Below are 16,151 nucleotides of genomic sequence, written 5' to 3' on the forward strand. Positions count from 1 at the left end.
GAACATTTTCTGCCATTTCTTTTTGCGCAAGGGGTTTTTGAGTAAAAAGAAGCAGCATAACTGCTTCCGTTTCGCGCAAAACCCCCCCTTTTGCGCAAGATACTTATGCCTGTCCCGGAGAGGCATAAGGATCTTACAGAAAAAGGGGGTTTTGCGCAAAACAGAAGCAGCTACACTGCTTCTTTTTGCGCAAAAACCCCTTGCGCAAAAAGAAACAGCGGAAAATATGCTACTGATATCGTGACTCATGCTAATGAGTCCCTCATTAGCATATTTTCTGCTGAAAAAAACTTGTAGTGTAGACACAGCCGGACAGTTTTTCCTCTCTCCCACTTCATGCAGTAGGGAAGTGGATAGGTGTAGAGCGAGGACTCAAAGAGCCTGATTCTGTGAGGTACTGAGCCCTCCAGTGAAAGTCATTAAAGTCACTGGGTAGTGAGGGTGCTCAATGCCTCTCAGCATGTTGTTCTTCATTCTAGTTTCTTTTTTATTTAACAGTGTAAGAATCTATATGGGCTTCAATCCCTGGTCTCCACCTATAGCCATGCCTTGGATACTTCACTAACTATCAGTCAGAGTGGGTTCATCCCATAACCCATAAAATTAATCAGTGGACTTGGTTACATGCAGCCCTCAATACTGGTGAATCAGAAGGGGGAAAGAAGGTGAAAAAAGTCTCCTACCTTTTATAACTATTGTTTGAGATCTGTTACTCACATCCATTCCTTTCTAGGTGGTCCTGCACCCACATGAGGGGATGCTGTAAATTTTTGCCTTAGTAGTACCCATTGAGCTGATTGTGGCACCCTCTAGAGAGTTGCTCTCATGCTGCAGTGTATTAGGCACTAGTGGCCGCTGCTCTTTTAGTTCCTTCTTTCCAACACCTCCAACAGAGGGGCACAAGGTGGGTAATGGAATGGACATGAGCAACACATCTCAAAGAACAGTTATAAAAGTAGATAACCGTTTCTTCTTCTTCGAGTGCTTGTTCATGTCGATTCCATTCTAGGTGACTTACAACCAGTATCCATGGAGGTGGGGTTGGAGTTCACAGCTGTGCAGCTTGCATCACAGCTCTACCAAAGCCAGCATCATTTAGAGCCTGCTGAGTCAGTGCATAGTGAGATGCAAACATATGACCATGTGGTGACCCAAAAAAATTCTTGGATCGGCAGCTGTGCTTGGAAGGCTGCCAAAGATGCCTGCATTCTAAATTAATAAGTCCTCATGATTGTCAATGCAGACATCTTCATCAGCTTGTAGCAGTTGCAGGCTGTGATCTACGATGAAATTCTCTGGACTTACACTGGGCAGCCCTTCAACCTATCCATGACGGCGACGAAGTATTATACTGACTTACAGAATAGCTATGTTTTATCAACATGGACGGTCAGCACCTATCTGATGGTTCAGGGTATGCAACCTGTGTTCCTCATCTGATGAATAGGCTTTGGACAGAGGACTAGTACCTAAATGTCCTGGCCAGTGTGGAACTGGAAAATGACCTTGTTGGGCATGAACGCACCTGGATTTTTCTCTTGTAGAAGACCATATAAAAGGTGGCTTTGACAGAAGTGCCTTGATCTCTGACATCCACCAACTAGCATTATACTAAACAAGACAATGACCATCTAGGAGAGAAGCAGAAGAGAGCAGGAAGCTAAGAGTTCAAAGAGGGGCCCCATGAACTTCGACATGGAGAGACTGGGTCCTGAACATGAAGGCGCTCTAGACTTTTCAGGAACCGCACTGTCCGGGGATAGGTGAAGATCAATCTGCCCCGAAGTGGAATGTGTTACGCAAAAATGGCTGCCAGGAAGTGTTCTTTCTAACATTTTCTGTCATTGGGCAGGTTGAATTTTCTTATGTACAACTCCAATACTGAGGTAATACATGGATATGCACCACCAACACAAACAAAACACACACACAGATTTTAAGCAGTCCATATGTGTGGAAGAAATATTAAAACAGGACACCTGTGTTTAGTTTCTGTGAGGTACCCTTCGTGACTACAAAGGAGCTGTACAAAATAGGAAATTAGCCTTCTTCCACTTGAGGAAGAGTAGAAACACAAGAACAAATTAACACATTGCTTCAGGGTTTGTAGACAGATACATGTTTGCAAGAGCTTGCAAATAAGGTTCCATCTTACAAAACTAGTATCACACTTTGTCAGGGGTGGCCTGAGGCCGGCTGCGGCAGCTGGCGCCCCAGGCAGGTGGCGCAATTGGCGCCCCCGCCTGTATGGCCGACAATGGCTGTGATGTCATCACGGGGTGCCCCGGTGTCCCATGACATCATCATCGGGCACTCAGGCCAGCGGCATTCTAGGCAACTGCCCAGTTCGCCTAGGCTCATGTGCCGTCCCTGCACCTAGTTCTTGCTCCTTCTGACTCATAAGAGCCAGAACATAGCAAAGAACTGGCCTTAATGCAATACAATTTACCATGTATTAATTAATAACACAGGATTTTTTAAAAAATCATTAAGTTCAGAGTTTTAGATATCTGCAATACTCCAAAAATATTCTGTTAAAAGAATCTTGTTCTTTCTGATCTTAAGCCATAAACACCTATCTAAACTTTGTTTGAAATGTAATCATGCAAATGTCCTCTAGCACACAACCACTTCCTCCCATGCAGCCTGCTTTCTCCCACTCCCTCCAACCCAGCCTAACAGAGAGGACTGCAGCAAGTAAGGACACTCCAAACAAACTGCTCCTACCTCCACCTGAAGGCACAGATGCCAGCACCTACCCAACCCCTCTTTCTCCCACCTACCCAATGCAGTAAGGCCCTTACCTCCCCCTTCCCAGCCCAGGAGGGTTGAAGAGAGAGGCAGAAATCAGCAGTATCTCGCTCTCTGTCCCCTTCAGCAGATGGGACTCTCTAAACTTCCCTCTACTCTGACTTTCCACCAAGCCAATTAATGACTCAATCACTCCCTCCCCCAGCCACTTATTGCCTCATCTCAGCTGTTTTTCTGCTCGGGAAGCTCTTCAGTTCAGCACACAGCAGTGTTTACAGATGCCTTGCTCCCTGCATGTGAGGGGAGCTTTGAACCGGGCTCAGAAAATAGCTATGCGGCCACGCAACTTACTATAAGAACATAAGAAGGGCCATACTGGGTTAGACCAAAGGTCTAGCTAGCCCAGTATTCTGTCTTCCCAACAGTGGCCAGATGCCCCAGAGGGACTGAATCAGGGGTGTCCAAACTTTTTTCAAAGAGGGCCAGATTTGATGAAGTGAACAAGCGTGAGGGCCGACCATTTTGCCTGACATTCTTTGAACCATTAAAATTAAATGCAAATTAACTATTTTATGCAGTTTATTGCAAACGGCAAACGACATAACACCAACTATACATGTTGTGTCCAAATATATTTATAACTGATTTAGACCAACTGACATTAACTGAGATTTTACAATGTATTCATCTCAATTGAAAAAAAAACTTGCCTACACTAATGTGAAGGGTGAAACTGAGATCTGGACTGCAGTACATAGGCTAGGTCTGGTTCAAAGGCAGTGGTTTTGATGCGCAAAATGTCACACAGGTGAGAGTCACTTAGTCTTGTCCTCACGCGGTTCTTGTTAAAGTTCATAGCAGAGAATGTCTTCTCACACATATATGTTGAGCCAAACAAGCTCAGCATTTTCTTAGCCAATGTTCGAATCTCTTGAAATCGGCTCTTATCCAGTTGGCGGTAAAAGTTCACAAGAGAGAGCTGTTGGTGACGACTGCGTAACTCGCTGTCACAATGCAGCTCAATGAGCTCGAGCTGCAGCTGATCTGGAGCATCCTCGGGGTCAACAGAGAATGGAGAGGAGAAAAGGCTGATCTCCTTTTCAATAGCTGCAAAGTCCTGAAAGCGCCGTTTAAACTCCCCAGCCAGAGATGCAATGTCTGCTGCATACCTGCTCGTTTGCGCACTGATATTGTCCTGTGGAAAACTGTTCATTATTTCCTGCAATGCTGAAAAATGTATGGTATTGGGCTGTGTTTGTGACAACTGCCTTATGAAAAGTTGCAGCTTTGTCCCAAAGGCTTTGAGGTGTGAATAAAGCTGGTTCACCGCTGCATCTTTCCCCTGAAGACTCGTGTTCAGTACATTCAGATGCTTTGTTATGTCAACTAGAAACCCCAAATCAGCCAGCCAAATAGGATCAGATAGTTCTCGCATTGGTTGTCCCTTTGTTTCCAAGAATTCTCCGATTTCCTTTCTGAGAGAGTAGAAACGCTGCAGTGCAGACCCCCGACTGAGCCATCTTACATCGTTGTGATATAAAACATCTTCGTATTCAGCCTGGATGTCCAGTAGAAACTGTTTAAACTGGCGGTGGCACAGGGCTTTAGAGCGAATAAAATTAATAGTCTTTAGCACCGGTTTCATAACATGATCATATTTGAGATGTTTAGCACAGAGAACTTGTTGATGAATGATACAATGGAGTTTAATAGCTTTGCCTCCTTCTTCGATCACCTTGTTACAGATTAGCGTTGATAATCCACTTCGTTCACCAACCATGGCAGGTGCCCCATCAGTAATAATCCCAGTAACTTTGTTCCAAGGCAGTTTCATGTCATCTATGGCGGAACTAACAGAAACAAATAAATCTTTTCCTCTTGTTTGGTCCGTAAGGCTCTGGAGGTCAAGTAGCTCTTCAGTCACATTCATTTCATTGTCCACCCCTCTCATAAAAATCAGCAACTGAGCTGTGTCAGATAGGTCCGTGCTTTCATCACAGGCTATTGAAAAGAAGTCAAAATCCACTCCTTTGGATGTCAACTGTCTCTTAATATCTGATGAAATCTCTTCAATTCTCCGTGCTACTGTGTTACGAGCCAGGCAAATGTTGGCAAACTCTTGCTTCTTCTCGGGACAGATATTCTCAACCATTTTCATAACGCATTCTTTGATAAAGGCGCCCTCAGCAAAAGATTTGCAATTTTTAGCAATTAACGTTGCCACCACATAGCTCGCCCTTGTGGCATTTTCATTTGACTCACGGGCTCTTATGAAAAATTTCTGTTGTGACATTAAAACAGCTTCAAGTTGCTTCAACTTTTCACTGCAGTCGTGCCCTGTAAGCTTGTCGTATTTGCTATGTCTCAACTGGTAGTGTCTCTTGACATTAAATTCCTTATAAACAGCCACAGTCTCTTGGCATATCAGACAAACACAGTGATTCTCTATTTCAGTGAAGAAATATTCCACTTTCCACCTGTCCTGGAAGCGGCGGCCCTCACTGTCAACTTTCCTTCTCTTATTTACAGTCGCCATTTTTTTAAATTGACCAGAAGGGGAAGGGATCATGTGAGCGCAGTGCCAGAGGTTTAATACACTGCCCAAGTAATACACTGCACTAATACACTGCCCAACAAGAATTCTCTTGCCTTTGTGGCTGTTTGTGGTGAAGTCTCTAATGATGAGCTCCACGTGCCTGAGCCCGTTTGTGGCGAAGTCTCTAATGTTCGCAGCTCCACGTGCCTGAGCCCGCCAGGAAGCTGACAGTGCGCAGGGCCAATCACAGATACTGAGCTTGAGCAGCTGCGGAGTCCGTCCCTGATCTCAGCAGCTGCGGAGTCCGTCCCTGCACTCTCAGCCCCAAGGTAGAGGGCTTGCAGGGTCAGAGGCGGGCGGAGAGCGCAGGGCACGCTGGCCTCACGGCGGCCCGGGGGCAGGGCGAACCCGTAGCCAAGCGGGGGAGCGGGGCTGCGGACGTGCCCTACATGGAGGACTTTAGGACCGCAGCGGCCGCCATGGACGGCGGCGGCGCGGCCAGAAGCGGCGCCAGTCAGAGGAGCGCCGGGGAGCCAGGAGAGGGGGAGGAAGCGGGGGCTGTCCCTGCACTCTCAGCCCCAAAGCGGAGTGCAGGGGCAGGGTTTGGGACCGCGGTGGCCCGAAGCGGCGCGCTGAGCGCGCCAGTTAAAAAAAGCACCGGGGAGCCGGGAGAAGCGGGGGACCGTATTAAATCCGACCGCGGGCCGCATTTGGCCCGCGGGCCGGACTTTGGACATGCCTGGACTGAATAAAACAGGGAATCATCATGTGATCCCTCCCTGTCATCCATTTCCAGGTGCACTGCCTTGAGCTCCCTGACATTGATATGAAGGGCTAAATCATGCTGTTGCCAGCAATCTTGGATGCTGAGTTTACTCAGATGGGCCAGCAGCCCAGATCCAATGCATCTAAGACCAGCGTGAGTGAATGTTATGGGGACACAAAGGGAACTCCCTGCAGCACTGACTTGAGGTCTAACCACCAGTCTATGGATGAGAGAACTTGGTCCAGTACCGTAGTGGCTGCTGGGAGCACAGACTGTTGCTAGCCATGTCTGCAGGGGTCACAGATGAAGCCAGGTATACCTGATCATCTTACAGGCTGCCACGCAGCCTATCAGCCACAGATAAGTGTGAGCTGTGGTGATTCGATGCTTCTTTATGTGGGTAATGAGATCAACCATGGCCTGAAAACATGCTTCTGGAAGAAAGACCCTGGCTCATGTGGAATCAAGAACTGCTCCAATAAAGTCTATTAATTTGACCCGTGTTAACATAGATTTTTCTATGTTTATGAACAGGCCCAGGTCACTGCTGCTGAAACATAGATTGAGGCTTTTCTGCACCTGCTCTGGAGACCTACTCTTGATGAGCCAATGATCAACATACTGAAAAATCTGGACCCTCTATGCCTCAGGTAAGCCACTACTGGCGCCAGGCATTTCATTCAGTGTGTTGAAAGCAAGACACGAGAAGTCATTCTTCCGCTCTACTCTGCGCTGGTTAGGCCTCAGTTGGAGTATTGTGTCCAGTTCTGGGCACCGCATTTCAAGAAAGATATGGAGAAATTGGAGAGGGTCCAGAGAAGAGCAACAGGAATGATTAACGGTCTAGAGAACATGATCTATGAAGGAAGGCTGAAAGAATTGGGGTTGTTTAGTTTAGAAAAGAGAAGACTGAGGGGGACATGATAGCCATTTTCAGGTATCTAAAAGGGTGGCATCAGGAGGAGGGAGAAAACTTGTTCATCTTGGCTTCTGAGGATAGAACAAGAAGCAATGGGCTTGAACGGCAGCAAGGGAGGTTTAGGTTGGACATTAGGAAAAAGTTCCTAACTGTCAGGGTAGTTAAACACTGGAATAAATTGCCTAGGGAGGTTGTGGAATCCCCATCTCTGGAGATATTTAAGAGTAAGTTAGATAAATATCTAGTCGGGATGGTCTAGATGGTATTTGGTCTTGCCATGGGGGCAAGGGACTGGACTCGATAACCTCTCAAGGTCCCTTCCAGTCCTAATATTCTATGATTCTGTGATTAATATCCTGGGGGCTGAAGACAGGCCAAAAGATAGTACCATGAACTGGAAGTGGCTCCTGGCGACTATGAAATGCAAGAAGCATCTGTGTCCTGGAAATACGGAGACATGGAACTAAGTGCCTTTTAAATTGAGAGCACCATACCAGTCTGCTAGATATAGGGAAGGGATAATGGAGGCCAAGAAGACCATGAAGAACTTCAAGTTATTGAGAAATTTCTTGAGGCCACACAGGTCTAGAATAGGGGAAGAAAAAAAAAGCTAGCTCTTGTCAAGCAAGATAGGTGTGCTTACTGACCAGCACAGATGGCAAAAAGGAACTGAGAAGTTGTGGGCCAGCAGTGCCTGCTATACCACGACATGACCATGGCACTCTAGTGAGTGCCACAGCTAGCCCTATGGGTACTGCTATGGCAAAAATCTCTAAGGCTATGTATAGACTGCAGGCTTCTTTCGAAAGCATCTTTCGAAAGAGCCTCTTTCGAAAGAGAGCGTCTAGACTGCATGGAGAAATTTCAAAAAAGCGGCTTGCTTTTTCGAAAGAAAGCATCCAGTGAGTCTGGATGCTCTCTTTTGAAGAAGCCCTATTTACATTGAAAAACACCTTCTTTCGAAAGAGGAACTTTCGAAAGAAGGCGTTCTTCCTCGTGAAATGAGGTTTACCGCCATCGAAAGAACGCGGCTTGAGTCTGGACGCAGGGGAAGTTTTTTCGAAAAAAGGGTACTTTTTTCGAAAAAACCCCTGAGTCTGGACACAGCCTAACAGCTGCACACATGCGCATACCTGAAATGGAATTGACATGAGCAAGTACTTCAAGAACATATATTTTACTGAGCACTAAGGCACCAGAAAAAAAGAGTTTAGATTTGTGGTAAAAATTGAACGCATAGTCACTCAAGATGGAGTACAAAAGCATGTTAAGACATTTCTGAGGCCAATTTAAATACTTGCTGAAAACAGAAAATAATCTATACTTACATATCACTGCTCGGATTAGGTTTGATTGTCTCATCAACTGGCAGACAAAATTCCATAATCTCATTAAAACAAGCATTCCCAATATTCTTGGCAAGCTGTTAAAAACAAATACGTACATTTTAAACAGATATGTTCAGTAAGTAGCCATAAACACCATGTAGTAAGAACAAGATAAATGGAAACGTGAGAGTTTAGTCCTAGCTTTACAACTATATGACCTTGAGCAAGTTACACAACATCTTTGAATCTCAGCTTGCCCATCTCTAAGGGTACGTCTAGACTACATGCCTCTGTCGCCAGAGGCATGTAGATTAGGCTACCAGACATAGGAAAATGAAGCGACGATTTAAATAATCGCCGCTTCATTTGAATTTACATGGCTGCCGTGCTGAGCCGACAAACAGCTGATCAGCTGTTTGTCGGCTCAGCGCGATAGTCTGGATGCGCGGGTGTCGACATCAAAGGTATTTGTCGACCACCCAGGTATGCCTCCTGGGATGAGGCATACCTGGGTGGTCGACAAATACCTTTGATGTCGACACCCGCGCGTCCAGACTATCGCGCTGAGCCGACAAACAGCTGATCAGCTGTTTGTCGGCTCAGCGCGGCAGCCATGTAAATTTAAATGAAGCGGCAATTATTTAAATCGCCGCTTCATTTTCCTATGTCTGGTAGCCTAATCTACATGCCTCTGGCGACAGAGGCATGTAGTCTAGACGTACCCTAAAACAGAGACAATACCTTCCCTTCCCTCAAGGGCTGTCTTCATAATTAAGAACCTGATCCAAAACCCACTGAAATTAACTTCTTGAAGTTTGAAAAACGCTTAGAAATTCTCTGCTGAAAGATGCATCACAAAGTAAGAGGTAGACAATGGAGAAGTACTTGAATTACTCACACGAAAGGCACTGAAGTGTGATATTCTTTTTAGAAGAAACTTACTGTAAAGACAATCTTGATAAAACACCTAAAAAGTTATTACTTTAGTGATACAAATTCTAATATCAAACAGTTTCTTCAATAACACGTTTTCAAATGAACTTACTTTAATATGAAAAAGGAAGATTTCTTGCTTGTATTTATCCAGAGATAAATTCAAAGCTTGAAAAAATATAATTCAGAGGACAAAACAATACACAGAGTGGAACTTGCTCACTATTTTCCTCAGATTTTATAAATTAATAAAAACATTTATATTCACCAAAAGTTCAGATGTTCCCAGCACATCTAACGTCAGTGACTGCATTCTGGAGTAGTGAACACCAAGTTCTCTATGGATTCCTGAACATTCAATACAAGTTAGAATTCCCAGATTTGTTGAAAGCCAGGTAGGATCTGAAGCAAAGAAAAAAGTATAGGATTAAGGTTTGGTTAGGTATGAATTCCACTGTAAAGATTAATAATAAGGAGTCCAGCTATGTAGACTCTCTTCTCAACCCCTTCGCAACCAGCACCCCCAGCTATCTCCGAGACACTACTGACTTCCTAAGGAAACTACAAAACATCGATAACCTCCCCAATAACACCATCCTTGCCACCATGGATGTAGAAACTCTATACACCAACATACCACATGAAGATGGATTACAAGCAATTAGAAACACGATCCCAGAGGACACCACTGCCAACCTGATAGCAGACCTATGTAACTTTGTTCTCACCCACAATTATTTCCAGTTTGAGAACAACTTATACCTCCAGATCAGCGGCACAGGCATGGGTACACGCATGGCCCCACAGTATGCTCACATCTTTATGGCTGACCTAGAACAAAGTTTCCTCAACTCCCGTCCCCTTTTACCCCTTCTCTACTTACGCTACATCGATGACATCTTTATGATCTGGACGCATGGCCAAGAAACACTGGAGACATTCCACAGAGATTTCAAACAACCTACACCCCACCATCAACCTCAGTCTGGACCATTCTACACGAGAGATCCATTTCCTGGACACCACAGTACAAATCAACAATGGAAAATCAGACACCACTCTCTACAGAAAACCCACCGACTCATACAGTTACCTACATGCTTCCAGCTCCCATCCAGCACACACCATACGATCCATCATCTATAGCCAAGCCCTTCGATACAACCGCATCTGCTCTAATCCCACTGACAGAGACCAGAAACTTCAGGATCTCTACCAAGCACTTATAAACCTCAACTACCCACCCGGAGAAATAAAAAAGCAAATTGAAAGAGCCAGACGAATACCTAGAAACCATCTACTTCAAGACAGACCCAAGAAAACCAACAATAGAACACCACTTGTCATCACCTACAACCCCCAACTTAAACCTGTCCAACACATTATCAATAAATTACAGCCTATACTGGAACAGGATACTAAACTCCAAGAAGCTCTGGGAGACAGACCCATAGTCTCCTATAGACAACCACCTAACCTCAAGATGATTCTTACCAACAACCACAGGACATACCACACTAATACCAACCCTGGTACTTTCCCTTGCAACAAACCCCGTTGCCAGCTTTGTCCACATATTCACTCTGCTGATACCATTATTGGGCCTAACCAAGTGAGTTATAAGATCAAGAATACGTATTCCTGCGCATCCAGAAATATAATTTATGCTATCATGTGCCGAAAGTGTCCGTCTGCTATGTACATTGGACAAACGTCTCAGACACTTCGCCAAAGGCTCCATGCCCACAAAACAGATATTAGACAAGATCACAAAGAAAAAACAGTTTCTTGCCATTTCAACCAGAAAGGACACTCTCTCAATGACTTAGCCACCTGCATTCTGCTACAAAGACCTTTTACATCTGCACTTGAAAGGGAATCCTCTGAACTGTCATTCATGTTAAAATTTTCACTTGCCAACAAGGACTTAACAAGAATTTGAACTATCTCACCCATTACCAAGACAGTTTCCCCAATTATCACCTGTAATACCATTAACTCACAAACATCCCACTCTCCCTACCTTTAATATCATCAATTCACAGACACTTACCTTCCTTCCTCCCCCTCCCCCCCCCCCCGCATCCCCCTCCTGTTCTGCAATGTGATTTGTCCTTTTCATATGTGTTCATTTTTTTAATTGTATCCTTTGGTATATATGGTTGTGACTACTTTCTTCCACTATTTGATCTGAGGAAGTGGGTCTGGCCCACGAAAGCTCATCATCTAATAAACCATCTTGTTAGTCTTTAAAGTGCTACATTGTCCTGCATTTTGCTTCAGCCTAATCACATGCATCCTACTCCAGAAGACTTTCAAATCTGCACTTGAAAGGGAATCCTCTGAACTGTCATTCATGCTAAAATTCGACACTCTCCGCGGGGGGGGGGGCTGAATAAAGACCCCAACTACCTTACCCATTACAAAGATAGCTTCCCCAATTATCACCTCTAATACCATTAGCTCACAGTCATCTACCTTTCCCCACCTCTAATATCATTAACTCACAGCCATTTACCTTCCTTCTACCTCCCCCCCCCCCCGCATCCTCCTTCTGTTCTGAAATGTGATTTGTCCTTTTCATATGTGTTCACTTTTTTTTAATTGTATCCTTTGGTATATATGGTTGTGGCTATTTTCTTCCACTATTTGTTCTGAGGAAGTGGGTCTGGCCCACGAAAGCTCAGCATCTAATAAACCATCTTGTTAGTATTTAAAGTGCTACATAGTCCTGTATTTTGTTTCAGCTACACCAGACTAACACGGCTACATTTCTATCACTATTCCACAAAACAGATATTGGACAGGATCACAAAGAAAAAAGTTTCTTGCCATTTCAACCAGAAAGGACATTGTCTCAACGACTTAATTACCTGCATCCTGCTCAAAGACCTTTTAAATCTGCACTTGAAAGGGAATCCTCTGAACTGTCATTTATGCTAAAATTCGACACTTTACGCGTGGGTCTCAACAAACACACTAGTTATCTTACCCATTACAAAGATAGCTTCCCCAATTATCACCTCTAATATCATTAGGCCACAGACATTTACCTTCCCCCTCTTCCCCCCCCCCTCCCCCGCATTCACCTTCTGTTCTGAAATTTGATTTGTCCTTTTCATATGTGTTCATTTTTTAAAATTGTATCCTTTGGTATATATGGTTGTGACTATTTTTTTCCACTATTTGATCTGAGGAAGTGGGTCCCACGAAAGCTCATCATCTAATAAACCATCTTGTTAGTCTTTAAAGTGCTACATAGTCCTGTATTTTGCTTCAGCTACACCAGACTAACAAGGCTACATTTCTATCACTAGTTGCCTATGTTTGTTTTCTGAGTAGCAGTAACATGAAAACTACATAGTCCACCATGACACAAAAGACCCTCAAGAAAAAATTTAGGAGACATAAAGGAGTTTCTCTCTACCTACCTACTTACTACTCATCATCTCTCAACAACAATCTTCTCTTTCTCCTATTTCCCACTCTTCAAATGAAAATCAACCACTTTTAAGATCAAAACAGTTCTGTAACTTTTGTAGCATCTCTCACCCCAGCAGCCCTGGCCCCCAGCCATCCCTGCAGCACCAGCCAGCTGTGCCCTTCCCCCCACGGCCGCGGGGCCCTGCACGGCCAGGTGCGGCCCGCCCTGGGCTGCGCACCAGCAGCGGTGGCCGGGCCAGGCTGGGCAGCACACGCGCCGTGCGCCCTGGGGGCAGGTCCTAGGCTGCGTGTCAGCAGCCATGGCCAGGCAGTGCATGCACCGTGCACCCCAGGGGCGGGCCCACGCATATGCCGTGCGCCCCAGGGGTGGGCCCATGCATTCTAGGGGGTCGGGCCCGCACATGCGCCGTGCACCCGGGAGTGGCGCTGAGCGCCCGGGCCGCCAAAATGGCTCGGGCCAGCCCTGGTTGCAACTATTATTCCTAATAGGCATTACTTTGTATTTGTCAACATTAAAAATTCATTTGCCATTTTGCTGCCCAATCACCTAACTTTCTGAGATCCTTCTGCAACTCTTCAAAGTCTGCTTTGTTCTTAACTATCTTGAGCAGTTTAGTATCATCTGCAAATTTTGCCACCTCACTGTCTACCCCTTTCTTCCAATCATTTATAAATAGGGTAAATAGCTTGCAGGGATTTTACTTTTCTCACTGTACCTTTTAATTTCTGTTTAACCTCCTCATTTTTATGTAGTTCCCCTTTCTGAAATTAAATGCTACAGTGTTGTGCGCTGAAGCATTTTTCCCACCACGGGGATGTTAAATTGTATTACATTATGGTCACTGTTCCCAAGCAGTCCAGTTATATTTACCTCTTGGACCAAATCCTATGCTCCATTTAGGACTAAATCTCCTACTGTGGGTTCTAGAACCAGCTGCTCCAAAGAGTCATTTAAGGTGTAAAGAAACTTGATCTCTACATCCTGTCCTGAGGTCATGTGTACCCAGTCAATATGGGGATAGTTGAAATTGCCCACTATTATTGAGTTTTTTATTTTTACAGACTCTCTAATCTCCCTTAGCATTTCAAAGTCACTATCACTAATCTGGTTAGATGGTCGGTTTATATAGCTCTACTGCTATATTATTATTATTAGAGCATGGAATTACTATCCATACAGATTCTATGAAGCATTTTGGTTCATTTAAGATTTTTACTTCATTTGAGTCTACATTTTCTTTCACGTATGGTTCCACGCCCCCACCAGCAGGGTTCTATGATGTGCGCGTGTGCAGCTGTGCAGAAATTTTTTTCTAAATCCACCCACCTCCTTTGCAGAGCTGTGCAGAAGCACTCACCTTCCTGGACCTGGAAGGAGAGTGGCATGGCTGCTCCCATGGCCAGGGCCGTGGGGTGAGTGGGGAATAGGGCCATGGCGGGAGGCAGCTGCTCTGGCTGCCATCAGGACCAAAGTCATGTTGGGAGGCGGCTGCCACATCTGGCAGGTGGCTAATGCCGCCTGGGAATGGGGCCATGGGACTGGCGGGCAGTTGCTGCCACCAAGAGCTGGGGCCATGGGGCTGGTAGGCAGCTGCTGCAGCCTGAGATTGGGGCCATGGAGCTGGCGGATGGCTGCTGCCGCCAAGAGTTGGGGCTGTGGGGCTAGCAGTGGGAGGTGGAGGAGGAGACGGGGTGCTAGCTGTGTAACAGAGCAGAAGATGGGGCAGGAGCTAATGCATCTGCACAGTAATTGGGGATTTCTTCCATAACAATTATATACAGGGCTCGCCAAACTGCAGCGAACTCTGCTCACCAGCTGCGCTGTCCGGCAATCTGCACATGTGCAGATCGCCCAAACCCGGCTCTTCCGGGTTATACTCTACTTGCCACGGGTGAGTAGATTGCATTATTTGTCGAGCCCTGATTATATATATAGTTAGTTAGTTTAGTTAGTTAGTGATGAGTGCCACAGTGGCACACATCCGAACAAGCTGACATGACAATCAATACTGGCGCACGAGACAAAACTTGCTCCACTCATGGATGGAAAATCTTAGCAGGAACACTACCCACCAGCACGACCTGTTCTGTTCTTCCAATATATTTTATAACCTGGTATGACTGTCCCCCACTGATTGTCCTCATTCCACCAAGTTTCTGTGATGCCTTTTATATCAATATCCTCCTTAAATACAAGGCACTTCTAGCGTTTGTGTATAAGCACTTTAAAAATGTATCATTATGTAGCTGTTTGTCATTTCCTGATGTGTTTGAATGGCACTCATTTTCATGGGACAGTTTCTCATATGGATCTTACCCATAATTTTATCATCTTTCATTCTCTCCTCCTTACCAGGATTCCTTCTAAGCTGCACGCCTGTGCGACCATGCACAAAAAAATTTAGGCAGTTGTGACCTAGGGCAGGGGACTGGAATGCAGGGGTTTGGGTAGGAGGGGATTGTGATCTGGAGCAGGAGATTGGGGTGCCAGATCTGAGAGGGGGTATGGGTGTAAGAGGGGAACAGAGGGTTTGAGTATGTTGAGTGGGGGAGGGGAGGGGCAGAGAGTTGGAGCAGGAAAGAGCTGAGGTGCCAGAAGCAGGCTGTGGCTAAGAGACTTACTTACTTGTCAGCTGCCAAAGTAGCCTGCCTGCCTGCAGAACTTAAAATGTTTCATAGCCTGCCTGTCTGGCCATGTGCTTCATGAATAACTGAGCTGAGGAGAGGGGGCGTGGTTATTCTTAGCTTGTTGCTTATTCCAACAAGCAGCTCCCATTGGCTGGTTTCTGATAGAAACCAGCCAATGGGAATGTGCTGCGGGCGGGGCAGCTCCTAAAACTTTCCCTCTCCCCTCCAGTTTCAAAACAGAAACAGAGTCAGCAGCTGCGTTTCTGCATAGCGCACGGGGCTGTGGCACAAGCTGGGAAGCCTGCCTGTGGCTTCCCACTGCTTCCATCGGCCAGATCCGGTGGCTTGGCGGGCCAGATCCGGCCCGTGGGCTGTATTTTGCCCAGGCCTGATCTGGAAGGAAGGTCCCAACTGTTGGGGTCACTGGGCATGATCCTAGGTAACTCGGGGGAGTGGAAGATCACAAGGATCGATGAAGCCCCCCCGCTCTAGGCCCAAGCACCCTAAAAGCCCTCTTCCCCCCCCCTTCCGCCCCTTCCCTCGCCCAAGCATAACTTCTCTAGCTCACTAAAAGCTGGGAACAGCAAAACAGCAAGACCTTGAAGTTGCTTAGTTACTATCAGTAATATAGAAGAAGAATTCAGATGTGTTTCTGTAAAGGGGGAGGAGGAGGAACATGTCCCAGCGTGGGAACCTCGCTACAGTTCACTATATTCCTGCATGTAAACAACCTGGGTATATAAGGAGGGAAAACTGCTTACGTTGGTGTGCTTGATTTGAGTTGTCTGGTCTCCTCGCACCTATTTGAACGTTCAGATAAACTTTTTTTGCTTCTCCACACCGGTG

The 16,151-nt window shown here is 45.7% G+C and overlaps 1 protein-coding gene across 2 annotated transcripts in view; it reads right to left on the reverse strand.

Annotated features, from left to right (window-relative positions):
* ASAP2 (ArfGAP with SH3 domain, ankyrin repeat and PH domain 2) overlaps positions 1-16,151 on the reverse strand; it is a 184,715-nt gene that overhangs the window by 49,002 nt on the left and 119,562 nt on the right. For both annotated transcript variants that reach the window (XM_075923514.2, XM_075923513.2), the window contains exons 15-16: positions 9,502-9,635; positions 8,301-8,395 (exon numbers count right to left, since the gene is read on the reverse strand). In XM_075923514.2, the coding sequence (XP_075779629.1) occupies positions 8,301-8,395; positions 9,502-9,635 (229 nt within the window). The remainder of the gene's footprint in view (positions 1-8,300; positions 8,396-9,501; positions 9,636-16,151) is intronic.

Source organism: Pelodiscus sinensis, chromosome 3 (genome assembly GCF_052426305.1).
Source record: "Pelodiscus sinensis isolate ZL-2025 chromosome 3, ASM5242630v1, whole genome shotgun sequence".
Classification (NCBI taxonomy): domain Eukaryota; kingdom Metazoa; phylum Chordata; order Testudines; family Trionychidae; genus Pelodiscus; species Pelodiscus sinensis.